Raw genomic sequence first — 21487 nt, forward strand, 5'->3', positions numbered from 1 at the left:
TACGGGCACATATATGACGGTAGTATATCAGGGGGCTGGTAATAATACAGCGGGCCGGTATACGGGCACATATATGACGGTAGTATATCAGGGGGCTGGTAATAATACAGTGGGCCGGTATACGGGCACATATATGACGGTAGTATATCAGGGGGCTGGTAATAATACAGTGGGCCGGTATACGGGCACATATATGACGGTAGTATATCAGGGGGCTGGTAATAATACAGTGGGCCGGTATACGGGCACATATATGACGATAGTATATCAGGGGGCTGGTAATAATACAGAGGGCCGGTATAGGGGCACATATATGACGGTAGTATATCAGGGGGCTGGTAATAATACAGTGGGCCGGTATAGGGGCACATATATGACGATAGTATATCAGGGGGCTGGTAATAATACAGAGGGCCGGTATACGGGCTCATATATGACGGTAGTATATCAGGGGGCTGGTAATAATACAGCGGGCCGGTATACGGGCTCATATATGACGGTAGTATATCAGGGGGCTGGTAATAATACAGTGGGCCGGTATACGGGCACATATATGACGGTAGTATATCAGGGGGCTGGTAATAATACAGCGGGCCGGTATACGGGCTCATATATGACGGTAGTATATCAGGGGGCTGGTAATAATACAGAGGGCCGGTATACGGGCTCATATATGACGGTAGTATATCAGGGGGCTGGTAATAATACAGCGGGCCGGTATACGGGCTCATATATGACGGTAGTATATCAGGGGGCTGGTAATAATACAGCGGGCCGGTATACGGGCACATATATGACGGTAGTATATCAGGGGGCTGGTAATAATACAGCGGGCCGGTATACGGGCACATATATGACGGTAGTATATCAGGGGGCTGGTAATAATACAGAGGGCCGGTATACGGGCACATATATGACGGTAGTATATCAGGGGGCTGGTAATAATACAGTGGGCCGGTATACGGGCACATATATGACGGTAGTATATCAGGGGGCTGGTAATAATACAGAGGGCCGGTATACGGGCACATATATGACGGTAGTATATCAGGGGGCTGGTAATAATACAGCGGGCCGGTATACGGGCACATATATGACGGTAGTATATCAGGGGGCTGGTAATAATACAGCGGGCCGGTATACGGGCACATATATGACGGTAGTATATCAGGGGGCTGGTAATAATACAGCGGGCCGGTATACGGGCACATATATGACGGTAGTATATCAGGGGGCTGGTAATAATACAGCGGGCCGGTATACGGGCACATATATGACGATAGTATATCAGGGGGCTGGTAATAATACAGCGGGCCGGTATACGGGCACATATATGACGGTATTATATCAGGGGAGGGGTCAGGACAATGCTGATGTCATGTGATGGTGAACATCGTGCACTTGTGTAAAGAGCGGAACGTACAAGTCTGCAAAACATCCGAGGAATGAGAGACAAATAGCTGACATATTAGGTGCAGGAAAACAAAGCCCCAAGATAATCCCCCGCCCCCGCCCTACACCCATAAGACCAGGTCACAGCTGGAACACGATGTCTTAGGTCTCAGCATTGTCTTGTTCCTCTCTTACTCCTCCTGAACAATCCTTGTAGACCTGGCAGGAGACGCGGCCGCTCCGCTCTTCTACATCATGTTGTTCAAGAGAATCTCCGCCATGGAAATATCGATGTAACATGTACACAGCGCCATATAGTGGCTGCACTTGGTATGGCGGCTCAGCCCCTTCACTCCAATGGGACTGAGCCACAGGCCACATGACAATGCTTCAAGCCGCTGATCTGTAGGGTTCCTGGAATCACACAGCTGCACAGGTCTTGGAAATACATATATTTCTGATATAATACAGATCTGAATACATTACAGTGCAGGATCTCCTCCACCTGGGTGCAATGGACGTCCGGGGAGGGGGTGGGGTAGCAGCATTAAACCCTCCACAGATTCCTACATACACTAGACATCAATGTGCGGGACCAAGCCCCCGGGGAACCGCCCCTGCGGAGTATATGACGCCCCCGCTGCCACTGACCGGTTAGTGTTATCATATACAAGAGTCTACATAAGCTGAGGGGTGACTAAAGGAGAGAGAGGAGACCGTGGGGTGACCAATCATGGCGTTGCTGTACTTACACCATGTGACCACTGGGGGCAGCAGTGAGCTATGGAAACCGACCCTGGCGCTGCTGTACTTACACCATGTGACCACTGGGGGCAGCAGTGAGCTATGGCAGCAGGAGGGCAGGGCTGCAATGATAGTGATCACTTGTGATTGTGTTACACAACATGATATTGTGTAGAGTAAGGGAACCCCTTGTTACAGGCAAGACGTGGTGGGGTGACCGTAGACTGGTACAGGTGCACGTCCCCCACCCGGGGCTATAAGGTGCAGCCCGTCCTCGCACACACCATTATATTTACACTGACTACAAAGATACAAGAGTCACCACGTTCCTCACTTTCGGATCAGTCCTCTGCTCTTGTGACCCAGAAGTCGGTCCCTGGTGGAGGAACAACAACCCCCATCATCAGCAAGTCCTGGACAGTCCTGCTACAAGAAGGTGCTCCCGGGGACCCGAAATACAAGTAGGGGCACAACGAAAACTATGGCCTGAGTATGAAGGGCAACTGGAGACGCTCCGACACGAAGACCCCCGACCGAGGAACTTCTCCCATCTCATTGCAGCGACTCCACAAAGGCATCAAACTCCTCCATGTTTTTTTCATGCATGGCTAGCTTCTCTGGCAGCGAATCCTATGGAGAAGAAATAGAGCGGTGAGTGTGGGGGAGGGGAGACAACATGGCTGAGCACAAGAGAAAGGGTTAACTAAAGGCCATTCTATAGGTAGAGTATGGGGGAGGAGTCACATGGCCATTCTATAGGTAGAGTATGGGGGGAGGAGTCACATGGCCATTCTATAGGTAGAGTATGGGGGGGAGGAGTCACATGGCTATTCTATAGGTAGAGTATGGGGGGGAGGAGTCACATGGCTATTCTATAGGTAGAGTATGGGGGAGGAGTCACATGGTCATTCTATAGGTAGAGTATGGGGGAGGAGTCACATGGCTATTCTATAGGTAGAGTATGGGGGGGAGGAGTCACATGGCCATTCTATAGGTAGAGTATGGGGGGGGAGTCACATGGCCATTCTATAGGTAGAGTATGGGGGGGGAGTCACATGGCTATTCTATAGGTAGAGTATGGGGGGGGAGTCACATGGCTATTCTATAGGTAGAGTACGGGGGAGGAGTCACATGGCTATTCTATAGGTAGAGTATGGGGGAGGAGTCACATGGTCATTCTATAGGTAGAGTATGGGGGAGGAGTCACATGGCTATTCTATAGGTAGAGTATGGGGGGGAGGAGTCACATGGCCATTCTATAGGTAGAGTATGGGGGGGAGGAGTCACATGGCTATTCTATAGGTAGAGTATGGGGGAGGAGTCACATGGCTATTCTATAGGTAGAGTATGGGGGGGAGGAGTCACATGGTCATTCTATAGGTAGAGTATGGGGGGAGGAGTCACATGGCCATTCTATAGGTAGAGTATGGGGGGAGGAGTCACATGGCCATTCTATAGGTAGAGTATGGGGGGAGGAGTCACATGGCCATTCTATAGGTAGAGTATGGGGGGGAGGAGTCACATGGCTATTCTATAGGTAGCGTATGGGGGGAGGAGTCACATGGTCATTCTATAGGTAGAGTATGGGGGGAGGAGTCACATGGCCATAAGTAGAGTATAGGGGGAGGAGTCACATGGCCATTCTATAGGTAGAGTATGGGGGGAGGAGTCACATGGCCATTCTATAGGTAGAGTATGGGGGGGGGAGTCACATGGCCATTCTATAGGTAGAGTATGGGGGGGAAGAGTCACATGGCCATTCTATAGGTAGAGTACGGGGGGGAGGAGTCACTTGGCCATTCTATAGGTAGAGTATGGGGGGGAGTCACATGGCTATTCTATAGGTAGAGTATGGGGGGGGGAGTCACATAGCCATTCTATAGGTAGAGTATGGGGGGAGGAGTCACATGGCCATAGGTAGAGTATAGGGGGAGGAGTCACATGGCCATTCTATAGGTAGAGTACGGGGGGAGGAGTCACATGGCTATTCTATAGGTAGAGTACGGGGGAGGAGTCACATGGCTATTCTATAGGTAGAGTATGGGGGAGGAGTCACATGGCCATTCTATAGGTAGAGTATGGGGGGGGGAGTCACATGGCCATTCTATAGGTAGAGTATGGGGGGAGGAGTCAAATGGCTATTCTATAGGTAGAGTATGGGGGGGGGAGTCACATGGCTATTCTATAGGTAGAGTATGGGGGGGGGGAGTCACATAGCCATTCTATAGGTAGAGTATGGGGGGAGGAGTCACATGGCCATAGGTAGAGTATAGGGGGAGGAGTCACATGGCCATTCTATAGGTAGAGTACGGGGGGAGGAGTCACATGGCTATTCTATAGGTAGAGTACGGGGGAGGAGTCACATGGCTATTCTATAGGTAGAGTATGGGGGGAGGAGTCACATGGCCATTCTATAGGTAGAGTATGGGGGGAGGAGTCACATGGCTATTCTATAGGTAGCGTATGGGGGGAGGAGTCACATGGCCATTCTATAGGTAGAGTATGGGGGGGGGAGTCACATGGCCATTCTATAGGTAGAGTATGGGGGAGGAGTCACATGGCCATTCTATAGGTAGAGTATGGGGGGGGAGGAGTCACATGGCTATTCTATAGGTAGAGTATGGGGGGGAGTCACATGGCCATTCTATAGGTAGAGTATGGGGGGGGAGTCACATGGCTATTCTATAGGTAGAGTATGGGGGAGGAGTCACATGGCCATTCTATAGGTAGAGTATGGGGGGGAGGAGTCACATGGCTATTCTATAGGTAGCGTATGGGGAGAGGAGTCACATGGCCATTCTATAGGTAGAGTATGGGGGGGAGGAGTCACATGGCTATTCTATAGGTAGAGTATGGGGGGGGGAGTCACATGGCTATTCTATAGGTAGAGTATGGGAGAGGAGTCACATGGCCATTCTATAGGTAGAGTATGGGGGGGGGGAGTCACATGGCTATTCTATAGGTAGAGTACGGGGGAGGAGTCACATGGCTATTCTATAGGTAGAGTATGGGAGAGGAGTCACATGGCCATTCTATAGGTAGAGTATGGGGGGGGAGTCACATGGCCATTCTATAGGTAGAGTATGGGGGGGAGGAGTCACATGGCTATTCTATAGGTAGAGTATGGGGGGGGAGGAGTCACATGGCCATTCTATAGGTAGAGTATGGGGGGGAGGAGTCACATGGCCATTCTATAGGTAGAGTATGGGGGGGAGGAGTCACATGGCTATTCTATAGGTAGAGCGCAGCGTCCTGGATTGACCTCGTTGAAGTGACAAACTAGGCAAAACCTAAACTCCTCTGCCGCCCGGGGCGTCACTGGCACCTACACCTCAGGATCCTGCATGGAGGTGTACAGGGCCCCGGTGGGCAGAGCATCACTTTAAAGGGCAAGTCCTGATTAAAGGGGAGGTCTGGTAATAAGTCATGGTATGGAAGGTTATGGGCCCCTATCTCAGCCAGGCTGGGGTCCTATGCCCATGTCCCCCCCCACCCCTCCTCATCCACAAGGACGTGGCCTGGAGGAGCTGAATGGACTGGGCAGGGCGCTGGATTCAGTTTCTATGGCGCTGACTGTGGCGCACACACCGCACTTGGCTATCTTCATCAGTGGCTGTGACTGAGTCCGAGCACTGCGCCATTTATCTCTGCCATGAGTGGGGGTCCCAGTGACCGGCCCTCGCAGTCACCCCCAATGTAGTGGTGAGAGGAGAACTTATTACTAGGACACCCCTATAGTTTTGGCGCCCATCAGACTTTTACCTTATAAACGAGACACATTCAGCTTTGTTATGGCCGTGATATAATGTCTGTGTTATGGCAGAAGGGTGAACTACATATATATTATATACACAGTATATATACGTACCAGGCTATATACTATAGGGGCTCCCATGGGTGTATGTGTTATCTCCTGATATACAATAGCACAGCAGCTCCTCCTATTCCATATAGGATACATAGGCTCATAGCGCCCTCTATAGGTTACATACAACCATCTGGACGCCCCTGTGCCTGCACCGTGTGATGAGGTCACAGCCTGATGGAGATATAGAAGCCTCCTGAGGCTGTAACATGGAGGATAAATGCAGCCACGTTCCATCTGTATACCCTGCAGCTGCCGGCTCTATATACTCATGTGGTAACTAGCTCAGATTCTATTTCAACCGTGAAAAGAAATAAACCAATTGGCCGAGTACAGAGACTGTCCGGAGGGATCGTATGGGGCGGCCATGTCTGACACAGCCGCACTTCTGCTGCACTTTTACTCAGTTGCTGGTGTCGTCTGCCCTATAGAATAAGTAACACCATATTATATCATTAGAGACCCGCCCCATGTGTACTGACCCCCCCCCCCCCCATAGTAGTGCCTGCAGTTATATGTGACAACCCCAATATACAGATCAACCAGAACATTAAAACCAGCAAGTACACCCCCAAGTCACCAAAACTACTCTGCCCATGGAGGCCTGGAGCCCCTGAGCCGTCCTGTGCTACCTGTGAGCTGCGGCCTCCACCAGGTCCTGCAGATAGATGACTGCACTGAGATCTGGGGCCCGGTCAGTGCAGGAGCCGTCGTGTCCCCCATGACCCTGATAAAAGGCCACTGCTATGAAGGGGGTTCTTGGTGTGTACAGAGTTTAGGCAGGTGGTAAATGTCTCACCGTGAGGTCAGGCCCTGAGGTTTACCTGCAGGACGCTGCCCGGGTCTACTGCTTGGACCATTACTGGTAATAACCAACCATTGTGCCCCGGGAACACCCCAGGGCCGCCATCTAGGACCAGCTCTCAGACAATCGGCTGCCCATCACAGTCTGGCCCATGTCAAAGTCTCTCAGGTTCTTACTTTTGCCCATTTTTCTTCAAACTCAGCACGTTCCAGGTTTTAATACTATGTCTGAGCAGTGTACAAGTCACTCTGCACATTAGAGGATTGCGCCCCCTATCAGTAATAATCTGGTCACCTGTCACGTGCAGGAGAAAAGCTCAATCTCCAAGGCTCATATACCCACTGGAAGAACAGCGAGCCCTCAGAGGATAGGTGGCCTAGAGGTCAGCCACGTGCTCGGTGCTAGGTCAGCCACGTGCTAGGTCAGCCGTGTGCCCGGTGCTAGGTCAGCCACGTGCCCGCTGCTAGGTCAGCCACGTGCTCCGTGCTAGTCATGCAGTAGGGGGCGCCTGGTGTCATTACTATATGGAGGTGCACCCTCTGCCGAACCCTATATCATAAGCACTCACCAGGTCTTCTGCCATGGACTGCACAGCAATGTCAATAGAAAGGCTGCTCAGCTGAGGCGGATTCTGGAACTCCCGGTAGAAGGTCCCGACGTCCATGGGAAGGTCATCCTTAGAAAAAGCCGGGCGCTTAAAGGAAATAAGAAGTCTGACTTATAGTTGGGTAAAGACCTCACCAGCTTTATCTAGAATAAGTTTTTCACCTATAGTTAAAGGGGTTGTCTATCCCTGTATGGAATTATTTTATACTGGTGACCTATCCAGTAAGTTATCTATGGGGTCCTGCACAGATCAGCTGCTGCGGCACAGGACGTTCCAGCAGTGGTCGGGGAGTGTATGCAGATTGCACCTATTCCAGTAATATGAGCAACACTATAAGTCCCAGGAGTCACCGCTATACAGTGGACGGGGCTGCAGTTCTGCACGCACTCCCAGTACTCTACTGTAACAGCTGATCTGTGTGGGTCCAGGCATCAGATCCCTACAGATCACATACTGACCGCCTGTCCTGCGGCAATATCACAGCCTTAGACACTAATGTAAGTCACATTTCATCTCTTATAATTGTCAGGACTTACAAAGTCCACCATAACAAAGTCGTCCTGGGGCACTTCATTGCTGGAGCAGGAGCTCTGCAGGCTGCGGGCCTCGGGGGACACCTCTTCTGGGGTCTCAGGACACACCACCTGGAAAAGAACAAGTGCTAGATCTTTACATCCGTCCTCATGAAGAGGCGGCAATCATATGACGGGGGTGAGGACATACCATGGGGTCTGTGTCCTCCACCTCATTCAGTCTGGGGGCAAATACCGCAAATGGTATATCTGTGCTGGCGTAGGTGACCTGCAAATACATCAACCACAGACCATATAGCGAGGGATGGTGGAGCCACAGGAGTCCCCTACGTCCTCTAAGGTCACGTCCACTCACCTGGGGGGAAGGTTTGTCCACAAAGGCCCCAACCTTGCGAGTGAATAGGATATGCGGAGCCTTACCACTACCTGCTGTGCTGCTGCCGGACGGGACATCGGCCTCCTCGCTGCAAAGAGAAGCAAGAACGAAAGCAATAATGGAAGCCACATGAAGATGACGAGGAAAACGGCCGCACAGACCGAGGACCTACCTGCTGGAGGTGACGCCAGCCACATGCGAGGGTGAAGTCAGAACCGCTCGCTCGTGATCCGCCTGTGTGCCATGTGCAGGCTGGGCGGTGATATTGGGCAATCCTCCCTCCTTCCCCGGCACCACCATCTATTAGGAGAAGGAACATTAAGGTTAACCCTTTACAATCACCTGGGGCGTATACTCTTCACTATACATAGGATTTCTTACACGTGTAGGTGATGTGTGTGCATTGGTGAGAGCTCAGGGGCCACAGGGCTGCAGTCCCTTCAATCTCGGGATCAATGGGGGCCCCAAAGATCACAAAAGATGGGTCTAGCCCTTTAATAAGCACTTTGCAGGAGATCTATTAACTAAAAGCAGGATTCCGCACATTTTGCTCCAAAGCACCGACATGAATGTCCTGGGTCACATTTACTGAGGGTTTCTGACACTTTTTTGCAGCTCGCACGAAGAGGCGGGGATTAGCAGGAGAGGGGCGGGGCTTAAAGTGTGACAACCTCCAGGATTCCTAAATCTGTCCCAGCGTCTTTTTATAAAGGGGTCAGCAGGGACTTTGGATTTTTCATACATTATTATCAGACTGAAGCCCAAAGTCCTCGCCACCTTACTAATCCATGCCGCATATAGTACAGGGCAGCGGCGCCGCAGGAAGGCAGGGACTCGTGTATATATATCCTACTATAATTCAGGAGGTCACAGGATTCCTGCACCAGGCTCAGCCCAGGCACTGAAGAGCCAGGATTTTCGGGATTGTATCTGCCCATGTGCAGGAGGCCTTAGTGAGCACCGCTATATGGTATACAGCGGGTGGGGGGCACAATGAGGGACACTGCACCGTTTACCTGCGCTCATGTAGACTGAAGAGAACTTGTAATAGGAAAGGTCATCGCTTTAGTAGTTTACAATCAAAACAGGAACATAATCCCCAGTCATTGTGCTCTCTAGTGGTAGTCACCAGAATCACATCTGCCATCCTGACAACCTCTGACCAAGTCTTCATGCCCATGGTTGTCACTTTGGTCCATGCGCTATCCGTTATGATGGATCCATACAGACCCATCATCTCTAAGGCCCCGTACACATGGCAAGTCTTATTCCCGTCACCTCAGTCCTTCTATTCTATTGATAAAGGCTGGTGTAAACCATGGAGGGGAGACGGGCAGCACTTGTGGTACAGGATTGGCGATATCCCACCTTTACCCTCTGACTCCATGTCTGCAGACAATACTCACAACACCTACCATCTCAGCAGGGACGATCCTATAGAGATGTGTATTATCTAGCAGACAGAATAGCACCAGCAGAATATAGTCATAGGATGACATTTTACAAGGGGGGCATCCTACAGTCAGACCGAAAAATTCCTCAGGGGCACAAGACTTGAATGGACACATCAAATCCAACTGCGGCCCTGATGGGAGCTTTGTGTATGGTAAAGAGTGATATGCTCTGTATTACTGAGGCCATCTACATAGGACTGAGGACTATTAGGATTTAGGAATGTGACGGAAAGTCCAGGATCTACCCCAGAATAATCGCCCCTACCCCACTGTATCTGCTGAGGAATGGACTGGAGCCTTGGTCTTCTCTATAGACTCTCGCAGTGATCCCACCATTAACATGCACAGTTATCAGATTGGTCAGATCACTACAAATCTCCCCGATTCCTGTGCATTACCCCATCTCCTCGTGTGGAGGAGTACCTGGTGTGGGAGGGTAGCACTCACTCCAGCAGCCAAGGCCACCGGGTAGCCCAGGTCCGAGGATCCAGCTCCAAGGACAGCTGGCTGGTAAGAAAGGCGAGAGCTGTACAGCTAGAAAGCAGGGAAGAAAGGAAGAAAAGACGGAAGAAAGAAATGCAAGATTAATAAGAGAATGCAGCGGTGCGGGGCAGGGGAGAGGCCGAGCTTCACAATACACCAACATTAAAGGGGCTCTCAGGGGTCAGAAAATGTAAATGCAAAAGGCCTGACCCTGGATCCTCTCCTGACCCGGGCCGGCCGTGTATACAGAGTGGCTGCAGCAGTGATGTCACATTAAGGGGGTCGCTGCTCATAGGGATTGACCCCAGCAGCCCCGTCACTGTGATGTCACCGCTGTAACTGCTCTATATACACTCAGTGGTGGCGACGTCTGGCCTAAAGCATGAACTGGGGGGAAGCAGTAAGTGTTAGCAGTTTTTATCCCCCCCACATGCATTTACATGTTGTGATCCCAAACAACCCCTTTAACATCAAACCATTGTTATTAATACTTAAAGGGAATCCATTAGTAGATCTGTCTAATCTATACAGAGGGGAAAAAGATGGGTGCGACTGAGAAATCCAAGCTATACTGCCCCCGGTGCCCTGGAGGCGGCCCCTTCATTGGCAGCACTACTGCTGTGTGTGCCCATATAGGAGGGGCAGGGGCGTAGTTGTAGTAGTTACAACCAGACCCATAGGGGGCACAACAATCCCTCTGCCCAATACAGGATTCTACTACACTAAATGCATAAGGTAGGCAGGGGCCCCATTACAGATGTCGCACTGGGGCCCATCAATTCCTCCCAACTCTTCCATGGCCTAGGATATTGGTAAAAGGAAGGATTGAGCATGGTGAATTCCATCAGACACTATTCGCTGTTCCCTAAGAGATAAGTCCCTGTCCGCTATCTGGCAATGGTATAGTGTTGCTTTCCCACTGAATACACATGCACACTTGGCTGAGCGGCTGCATAGTGTAGAGTGCACACAAGTCCTACATGTCATATACCTGAGTATTAGCGGAGAGGCCGCTCTCCTCCTGCCACCTATTACATAGACAGACAGGCACACACCATACACATGCCCAGATTGGACTCACTTGGTGATGGAAGGTCAGTCCCATCGTCAGGACCCTGTGGGAGTCCGTAACCACAGGAGTGGCTGTCTGACACTGTGCCTTACTGAGCGTGAACACACACTACACACAATGAGCCAGAGAGAGACAGACAGAGAGAGAGAGAGCAGACAGGTGAGATACGACTGCAGATCCCAGCGCCATCCAGCACCTCCTCATTTATAGGGCGCATTCTCTTTTTGGTCTATTGGAGCTCCATTTATCTAATCCAGAGATCTGAAGCATCGGCTAGATTTAGGACATAAGATTGTGGCTGCTGCAGTTACCGCTAGGAGGACCTCATGGAATACGTAATGGGGCACATTTACTACCTGGAGTTTGCAATGTTTTGCTGCAAGTGGCAATAAAAAAAACACCCTCATAAATCTCCCCCCGTAAGTTGTGAGCGCCCTCTAGGGGTGACTGCAGGTAGGCAGGACTATGCAGGGGATCTGGAGCTCTGTATCAGGATAACCAGGCTCAGACTGCCGCAGAATGGACGGCTCAGACTGGTATACAACACTTTCTTGTGTATACGGTGAAGTCGCCTTCACGGATTCCCCTATAGCGAGCACCTGCACATGGCAGCCTCACGGGTTCTGATGCACAAACTAACCTGTGAAGGAGGAGACGTAGAAAAGGATGTGGCAACGACATCCTGGGAATCCTCCACAGACGGGTAGACGACGCCCGTATCCTCAGGTGCCCTGTTAGGAAACATGAAGACAAGCCATGCAGAATGATCTCAGACTGTAAGACAAGGGCTGGCGGATGGGTGTGCGGAGGCAATGCAAAGTCTTTAGGTGGAATCGGCAGCTCACACTAGCAGAAGCTCATTGGCCAGCAGCTATTCCGACCACCCGCACACACATGCATTCTCAGCTTGGGCAAGCATGCATGTGTTCATAGGGAGATGAGAATAAGCTGCTGTCAGACACACATGAGAACAAAGGATTGGGCATGTTGTAATCTATACTCCCTGATCCTTCTCTTGCCTGCTATGTCTGAAGATGAAGTCAGGACATGCACATACATGTTAGGTGATTGGGTGGCCCTGCCGTATACAGCAGCTTTGGCTACCATTATTGTAATGTGTACAGCCGGCGTAAGGTTCTCCGAATACAATTCTAGCACCAGCAGTATAATAGCAAACACGGCACTGCTACATGACGGACTCCGATTGTCTGAGGTGTCAGTATCTAGAGATGGACGACTATCGAGGTAAAGTACGAAGTATAAAGCTGGCTGCAAACATAGGCAATCTCAGGCCAAGTATGCACTCCCACATAAGGATAATATGGCTGCTCGGTTCAGGTTTTACTACCCAGCTCTGAATCCCATTCTTGTCGCTGCACATTATTGTGGCCCCTTATTATGTGCGCCTGACTCTCACCAGGCCAGTAGCCGGACATCTCCGTCTCCATCTATGTAAACGTTCAGACTGGAGGTTAAACTGTATTTATAGGCCAAGATAACGGAGAGGGAACATGTTACTGCTGGATAAACATCCTTACTGAATAAGAAAGGGTCGGGGGGGGGGGGGGAGCTTTGCTTCTCTGCTGGCACTACAACTTACATTCACATGACCAACTCCTCTCTACTCTAGCTAAAAGCAACTGGAGTAAAGCAGAGGAGGGGAGGCCGAGCGCAGAGACTTCTGGGCCAAAACTGGCGGGGGGGGGGGGGGCTGAATGTACCATGAGAAGTCCTCTCACCCACATAACCCATTCAAAGGGGTGTTCCAGTAATAATTTATAGTCTATATAGCTGAAGATCGCTAACCTGCAGGGTGTCTGACTACTGGGAAGCCCAATGACCGGCTGAACAAGGGTCCTGATTCTGTCTGTTCCCATAGCGCAAGGACTGAATGATGAAGACCAAGTGGCCGGGTGATGTGCTTGGCTATCCAGTCAGTGCCATTATGATTGTATGGATCGATTGTGCTTGACAGAGACACAGGACCCCTGTACTAGTGATCAGTGGGGACCCCTAGCAATATCCACCGCATAGGCTGGTTATCAGCAGAACACCCTTTTAATAGCAGAGATCTAGAGATCCTAACTTTACAGGATACAAGCTGGGATTTTGCATGTTCAGGCTGATAGTCTGTTGGCATAAAGAGGAGGTCAGGGAGGTTGTCCCAGGGTATAACATGTCCTCTGGGGTAATGATGTGTATATAAGATGTGTGTTGTGTGAGGAGACTTTGGCCTGGTGTCCTCAGTGGCTGTACATGGGGTGTGTGCATGCTGCCTGTGTCCTCACCTGTAGTTGCAGGGATGCATGTGTGAGGTGCTGGGGAAAGGTCGGTCAACAAAATGATCAATAATAATCCCCATGATGGGCTGGGTCCTCTCATACTGCCTGAAATGCAACAAACACATTGATGTTATTGAGCTGCGGCCTGGCTGACTTGTACACCCTCACTGATATCCTTCAGTGTACAACATATGTATAATAGCGGTGTATGATATCGCACTGTGCTAATCTAGAAGTGTGCACACGGGTGGAGACATTATAGGGAGTCTAGCAGGTGACTGCCTACCTGTGCTGACCAGGCTTACCGAGTGGACATAAAGGCCAGATTGGTCCTATAGGCGCAGGTCAAAGTTAGGGTTCCAATGGGCGTCCCTACTGTCCCGACACGTACTGCCTGGAACCCTGAAAAAGAGATACGGGCATAAGGACTGACCATAGTAATCAGTGTATACCTTCACTAGGACTGTCCAGTCATATATACCATAGTAATCAGTGTATACCTTCACTAGGACTGTCCAGTCATATATACCATAGTAATCAGTGTATACCTTCACTAGGACCAGTCATATATACCATAGTAATCAGTGTATACCTTCACTAGGACCAGTCATATATACCATAGTAATCAGTGTATACCTTCACTAGGACTGTCCAGTCATATATACTGTAATCAAGTAAGAGCCAATCACTGGTCCAGGGCTTTAGATCACAGACTGGCAGCCATGTAGAGTAAGAATTACACAAAAGATTGGGATAGTGTGTAGCGCGCTTAAAGGGATTATCCAGAATGGTTTCACGTAAGGCGGTTTATTGAGAACACTACAAGGATAAACCGCACATAAGCCAATATATCTGAGCCTGAGACCGTCAACGTGACACGCAGAAAGGATTGCTATCAATCCCACTCCCCTTTGCTGCAGTCTCTGTTGTGCCTCGCTGCAGCATGGCTCACTCTGATGACTTTTTGGAGAATTTCTCCCCCATTGACTTCTAACAGGAGATTTCTGTATTTGCTCTCACTCATTTCCAGGTTTACTGTTCCTTTAATTGCTAGGCAGGTCTTACTGATACTACAGTGAAGTATATACGGCAGAGATCAGCGACAACAACTCACTTCAGAGCTAGTACGAATGCTGGAAGTTGTAGTGTCAAGAGCCGAAGAGCCAAAGCTCACCTACTCCTGACGGCGAGACAAAGGAATGATAATAAATCATACAGAAGATCGAGCCCTGGGCCTGTCACTGGAGACTGCAGAGTGTTAAAGGGGTTGAAAAAACATAAAAGAAGTAAATCTCATCTCATCGATCTCTGCTGCCCCTGATTGGATGCTGCCAAGGTTTCACGCTGGTGCAGAAAGGGTGAAAATTCCACCTATGTCAGAAAACTTGCATCCATGGGTTAATAAATCCCCCTCTATGTTCTGTCTATTGCTGGGCCTCAGCGGGTGAAGGGCACACATATCTCTCTGCTCATATAATGCCCCCCCCCCCCTCTGGCCATAGCAGCAGAAACCTACAAGACACAGAGAAGATCTCATCCAGTAGGGGGCAGTAGTAATATAGGGTTCAGGCATTACCTTCTTTAAGTCCCAAGAGCTGAACGTCTCCAAAATAAATCCTGAAAGAAGACATGAACATATATCATACACATGAAACTTCAGAACGGCAGCTGCTATGGGTGTCAATGAGTATTGGCCGAGCAGTGAGTGCTGTAGTATCCAGCCTAGACAATGCTCTGTGAGCGAAATCCATCAACAGCAGAGCACAAAGGTCTGCCGCCATGTACGGCTCTGGAGGCCGGGCTCTTCACATTACCTAGCATAGGTGACATAGAGAAAGTCACCTGAAATTATTCTCCACATTCTGGCTCTGGGGAACTCGTGGCAGAAAGCCGAAGCAGTGGGGCAAACGGACCTCACATTGGGGCTCTGCAGCGGCCTCAGTAACAGTCTGGAAGACCCAGCAGACACTTGTGTATTGTCAGGATGCTGCCTCTCACTAAAACAATGGCAAGCAGAGTCTGGACAGAAATAGGGCCGAGTTTTGGAACATAATGTGCCTTAGAATGAATTCCCAATTCCTCTGTGTGAACAGCCCTTAAGAAAACTGAAACCAAGCAGTAAAATGATACGTAACGAGACAGACTTGTGAGCAGAGGTGCAGACCTGTAGAGGATGACGTATTCATGGCCCTGCTTCCTGGACAACCTGTAGGCCGGGGTCACGCGGGTGACGGCAAGTAAAGACTTCAGTAGTAACGACAGCCGGTTATATACAGTATAGGAGACTTTGATGTCCCGGTCACATCTGTAATCCAGATACAAAAAGAGTAAAAACTTCTAAGATTTCCTTCCATAGCTAAAGCTGGCTCTTGTGTCTTTTCTGCCTCTAGGCCCTTGTTATAAGTCCCTTCAATGGACCCGGGCTACCTGTCTATACTAGGGATGGGCCTGGATCACACCACAGTTACTCAAGGGGAAGCCAATCCCTTTAAATGCTGCGTCAGCACTGACTGTGGCGCTCAGAGATTAGAGCAGCCATGTCTTATAGGCCCCATAGGATCCCCATGATGTGTCCCCCGCCTACCCCTCATGTCCAGGATATTCTTCTAGGGCCGCCACAATGTGAAATGATGAACTTGTGGATCAATAACGTAATCAACTAGAAAGCTCAGATACCCTGTGTGAACACATCCTTAAAGGGGTTATCTAGGCACTGTTCAAAAACACATATGCCCGAGGTTCTAATTGGGTTCAGTCTTGGGCTGGTCCTGGGTCATGTGATCTGGCACTGCATCCCTTCTGTATACACAGCTAGTTGCTGTACTATGGGGATGGCTTTTCTATTACAATCCTCCAGTCTGCCAGCCCCATGTCAGTGAGCACAGGAGAGAAGGATTAGCTCAGGTACTAGTTCTGATCACATGACCCAGAGTGAGAACCAGCCTGGAAACATGAGGTCCATGCCTGGATAACCCCTGAAGATCAAGCAAGGGTCCAACACCTGGTACTCCCATCAATCAGCTGTTTGGAGAGACCAAAGAGTTTGGCTGAGAGCTGCCTCCTTCTGAGAAAAAAACCCAAAAAACAAACAAGCACAGCGCCGTACAGTGTATAGTGGCCGTGCTTGGTACTGCAGCTCAGCACCTGTCACTTGAGTAGGACTGAGCCATGAACAGGTCATGTGATTAATAAACATCATGTCACATGGCCTGTGAAGTGGAAGTTGTGCTCCTCTTTGGCTTCAATCTGCTGATCTGCAGTGGTCCTGCAAAAAGCTCAATAACCCCTTTAACTCAACTATGTATTTTTAAAGGTGCACTAACTTTTCATTCATCTCCAGACACCAGACTTCTAGTTCCATGGAGTCTCCCTGAAAAATAAAAGGCAATTTTGAGACTTACAATACACTGAGGGATCACAACAATTGCGTCTAGTTCAGTCTTCTCAGATCTTGACTCCAGACTGATACACTGAAGCAAACCCTCAGAACAGGGGAGAGATTTGTGCTGCTGACGTGGTGTTCCCACTAGTGCCTGCTGTCCGCCCAGGGGTCTCTGTCCTAATCCCTGGAGAAACTGGATAGGGGGCGACCTGCCGGCGGTCAGTCAGTCCAATGGGTTTTTAAAGCAAACCGCCGGTGTCCGTCTGCAGCCTCCTCAATGTGGAAACATTTTTTATTTCTTTTTGGACGGACACAGAGTCCTGCATGTCTGAGTTTGTGTCCATGCAAAAAAAACAAACAAAAAAAAAACCAACCTATCCTGTAGACAGACCATGAGTGTCTGGGTTTAGGATTCATGTCCCCTCCCTACCTCGGAGGTCTTCAGGGAGATCTCCACACACATGGAGCGCCCCACCGCCGGCAGCTGCCCCGACAGAGCTTTCTTGGCTTCTTGGGTCACCTCAGGGATGTCTTTGATCGCCAAATTAAACTGCAAAAAAACATCACAGTTAATGGATATCCACCTATAAAATATGGATGTGAAGAAACGACACTTACCCAGTCTGACCCTGTGGGAGAGGAAGACGAACGCGTACAAATCTTATCCCCAAGCCGAGCTTGTACGATGACCTGCACCGCCTGTGCAATGATAAAGAAACATGAATATTATAGATCTCATGCAATACACAGGTCGGGGGGGGGGGGGGGGGGGGGGGGGGCGAGGATACAGTAGGAGACAGCGACAAGTCAGCAGCTCCTTCATTTCCTATCAACTGGGTCCAAAAAGCTGAGATATGAGGAGCTGATTGATTGTCTGTATACAGGAGCTTGTGGGTGTGCAGTATATACCACCCCAGCACTTCCACTCCCTCCATTACCGGAGCCAGGGCCTGAGGTATAAGAGATACAGCTCTCATTGGCATAAGACTACAGCCGCATCCAGTTATTGAGGGGTCACCACAAAACAGATTGTGAGTCCAGGACATGCTGGCGCTTATAGTGCCCTCAGTATATACTGAATTATACTCTATATAGTGGGCTTTACCTTTAATGCAAAGAATTTTACAAACTTGTCCAAGTCCTTCCGGTCTTGTGGGCTGAGCTCGGCGTCCATTGTGTCTGAAAACCTGAACAAACAGGATTGAATTATTGATTGATTATTGATTTTGGTACTTCAGACCCCTCTGAACTATATGAGTGTCACATGAATGAAGAGGTCATCAATAAGTGATCAGAGGGGGTGCAGCAGCCGGGACCCCCCACTGACCATGACCTCCTCACTGTGTACATGGCGACCGGATGATGTAATTACTGTCCCGTCCCATTCACTCCTATAGGCTGAATTACCGTATATACTCGAGTTATATATATATACGGTACATTGCTCTTCATGTACACGATGGCCTGATGCCGGGATTTTTTTTAAGAACTTCAAGTTGATGCAGAAGATAAAAACCTAGCAGAGAATAAAAGCTGCTGATGGTCGGCAGAAACCAGCGAGGAGAGCGGCAGAATACACAGGGGGGTCTGTGGTCACCAATTAAAGTTAAGTGGCGCCTCAGGGCCATGTTTTAGGATCTATAAACCAACTAGGGCATTACACGGTGGGACAGATAACAAAACAAGAGCTCTGGGCGGCCGCTTCCCCTCCGAGGGGATGGATGATGCCAGACACAGCTTTTTGAAGCCGACCGTGCCAAGCTCAGCAGTTTCATCCTGTATATCCCGGGGCCACAAAGGAATCTGAATATTCAGTTATATAAGCACAAAGCGATCTCCGGGAAGGCACCTGAGAAACTAATTAATCCCAATGTATTCCCGGTACTCGTACCACCCAGGACGTCACAGGAGGCTGCAGAACATCGGGATTGTCATGTGGCATGAAACACATTTCTATCTGCAGTGCAAAGCTCTCACCCCATTATCTAGACGTCATCTAGAGCGCTGTTCTTACTGAGCTTCCTGGTGCACATAGTCTGTGAAGACTGACACACAGGCAGAGCAGAGGGAATGTAATACAGCAGGAGACTGGAGAGTAATATCATCATAAAGGTTGGGAATAGATGGTAGCAGCGCTATGGCGGTGTAATGGTCACTGTAGTGCTGCAGCCCCTCCATGGGGGGTTGTCCTGAGATTCAAACCCCCCTCTCCCCCTTGATAGTCCCAGTCGATACCTGTAGAGAGGTTTCTGGGCAAACAGGATAGGTCACCAGTATCAGACTGTCAGAGGTCTGACAGCCAGGACCCCCACAGATCAGCTATTCTCAGCAGCCACTATATGGAGCCAGAAGTGGCTAGCGTTGTCCTCTGTGTAGTGCCTGCGGACAGCAGATGATTGGTCAGGATCCTGGGTATCTGCTGCCGCCAATCTGATATTGATCATCTTTGTGACGGATAAGTCACCAATATCAGCTCAGTGGGGGGTTAACACCCGGGACCCCACAGATCAGCTACCCTCAGTAGCCATTACATGCCAGACGTGGATAGCATTGTTCTCTATGTAGTGCCTGCGGACAGCAGATGATCGGTGGGGGTCCCGGGTGGCTGATGAGAGCAGATTATTGGTCGGGGGTCCCGGGTGGTGATTATTGGTGGGGGTCCCGGGTGGCTGATGAGAGCAGATGATCGGTCGGGGTCCCCGGGTGGCTGATGACAGCAGATGATCGGTCGGGGTCCCCGGGTGGCTGATGACAGCAGATTATTGGTCGGGGTCCCGGGTGGTGATTATTGGTGGGGGTCCCCGGGTGGCTGATGACAGCAGATTATTGGTCGGGGTCCCCGGGTGGCTGATGACAGCAGATTATTGGTCGGGGGTCCCCGGGTGGCTGATGAGAGCAGATGATCGGTCGGGGTCCCGGGTGGCTGATGAGAGCAGATTATTGGTCGGGGTCCCGGGTGGTGATTATTTGTGGGGGTCCCCGGGTGGCTGATGAGAGCAGATTATTGGTCAGGGTCCCGGTGGTGATTATTGGTGGGGGTCCCCGGGTGGCTGATGAGAGCAGATGATCGGTCGGGGTCCCCGGGTGGCTGATGAGAGCAGATGATCGGTCGGGGTCCCCGGGTGGCTGATGAGAGCAGATGATCGGTCGGGGTCCCCGGGTGGCTGATGACAGCAGATTATTGGTCGGGGGTCCCGGGTGGCTGATGAGAGCAGATTATTGGTCGGGGTCCCCGGGTGGCTGATGACAGCAGATTATTGGTGGGGGTCCCCGGGTGGCTGATGAGAGCAGATTATTGGTTGGGGTCCCGGGTGGTGATTATTGGTCGGGGTCCCCGGGTGGCTGATGACAGCAGATTATTGGTGGGGGTCCCCGGGTGGCTGATGAGAGCAGATTATTGGTTGGGGTCCCGGGTGGTGATTATTGGTGGGGGTCCCCGGGTGGCTGATGACAGCAGATTATTGGTGGGGGTCCCCGGGTGGCTGATGAGAGCAGATTATTGGTGGGGGTCCCCGGGTGGCTGATGAGAGCAGATTATTGGTTGGGGTCCCGGGTGGTGATTATTGGTGGGGGTCCCCGGGTGGCTGATGACAGCAGATTATTGGTGGGGGTCCCCGGGTGGCTGATGAGAGCAGATTATTGGTGGGGGTCCCCGGGTGGCTGATGAGAGCAGATTATTGGTTGGGGTCCCGGGTGGTGATTATTGGTGGGGGTCCCCGGGTGGCTGATGAGAGCAGATTATTGGTGGGGGTCCCCGGGTGGCTGATGAGAGCAGATTATTGGTTGGGGTCCCGGGTGGTGATTATTGGTGGGGGGTCCCCGGGTGGCTGATGACAGCAGATTATTGGTGGGGGTCCCCGGGTGGCTGATGAGAGCAGATGATCGGTCGGGGTCCCGGGTGTCAGCCGTCACCTATCAGGGAGCCTGACGACAGATCAGCAACATCATTTCCCCATTACATTCCTATAATTTTGGTGTTCCGGACCGTTCCCTACAATGACGGAGCCGTCCGTGTCATGGCCACAGTCTGTGCTGGATACCTGGGCCATGGGGGTCAGCGACAACCACAGATAACACAGGATAATGGAGGCCGCTGGTTGTCACCCACGGTGTGCAGGAGCTGTTACTAGGCAACTGAGCAGCAATGACTTCCAATATGACTGGCGGTCCTGGCGGAACATCCCTTTAATTGCCGCCCCTTTAAGCTGTATATAATACGTTGTAGCCTCCCCCGGGCCCCCCGCAGTGTGCTGCCGCCCCCGCCGCTCACCTCTTCTCATTCCAGGGCTCGGTCTTCCCCGGCTGAGCCTCGTGCTGTGTCCGTGTCCTGTCGGTCCCCGCTCCGTCTCTCACGTCCCCTGCTCAGCCCTCACAGCCGCCATTACTGTTTGTGTTTTGCTGTGTCTGCGGAGTAAACTGGTCTGAGGCTTCTCTGCTGCACTTTCCACATAGATAGAAATATTGGGGGATATTGCGCCCCCCTCAGACCCTG

At 50.7% G+C, this 21487-nt stretch overlaps 1 protein-coding gene across 7 annotated transcripts; it reads right to left on the reverse strand.

The window, feature by feature from the left end:
* Window positions 1–1829: 1829 nt before the first annotated feature.
* ATG13 (autophagy related 13) lies at window positions 1830–21398 on the reverse strand. Of its 7 annotated transcripts, XM_075280755.1 has the most exons (19): window positions 21266–21398; window positions 18101–18182; window positions 17614–17694; window positions 17426–17545; window positions 16937–16983; window positions 15778–15918; window positions 15190–15230; window positions 13919–14015; window positions 13620–13718; window positions 11972–12062; window positions 11341–11439; window positions 10200–10310; window positions 8495–8622; window positions 8302–8410; window positions 8137–8214; window positions 7950–8057; window positions 7375–7500; window positions 6388–6426; window positions 1830–2766 (listed from the first exon to the last, which is right to left on the reverse strand). In XM_075280755.1, the coding sequence occupies exons 2-19, from the start codon at window positions 18167–18169 to the stop codon at window positions 2689–2691; spliced, it is 1662 nt and encodes a 553-aa protein (XP_075136856.1). In that variant the 5' UTR covers window positions 18170–18182; window positions 21266–21398; the 3' UTR covers window positions 1830–2688. The 7 variants fall into 7 exon arrangements, with proteins under 7 accessions (XP_075136856.1, XP_075136859.1, XP_075136858.1 ...); XM_075280758.1 differs by lacking the exon at window positions 13620–13718; XM_075280757.1 differs by lacking the exon at window positions 11341–11439.
* Between the last annotated feature and the right edge of the window lie 89 nt (window positions 21399–21487).

This window comes from Leptodactylus fuscus, chromosome 7 (genome assembly GCF_031893055.1).
Source record: "Leptodactylus fuscus isolate aLepFus1 chromosome 7, aLepFus1.hap2, whole genome shotgun sequence".
NCBI classification, from domain to species: Eukaryota; Metazoa; Chordata; class Amphibia; order Anura; family Leptodactylidae; genus Leptodactylus; species Leptodactylus fuscus.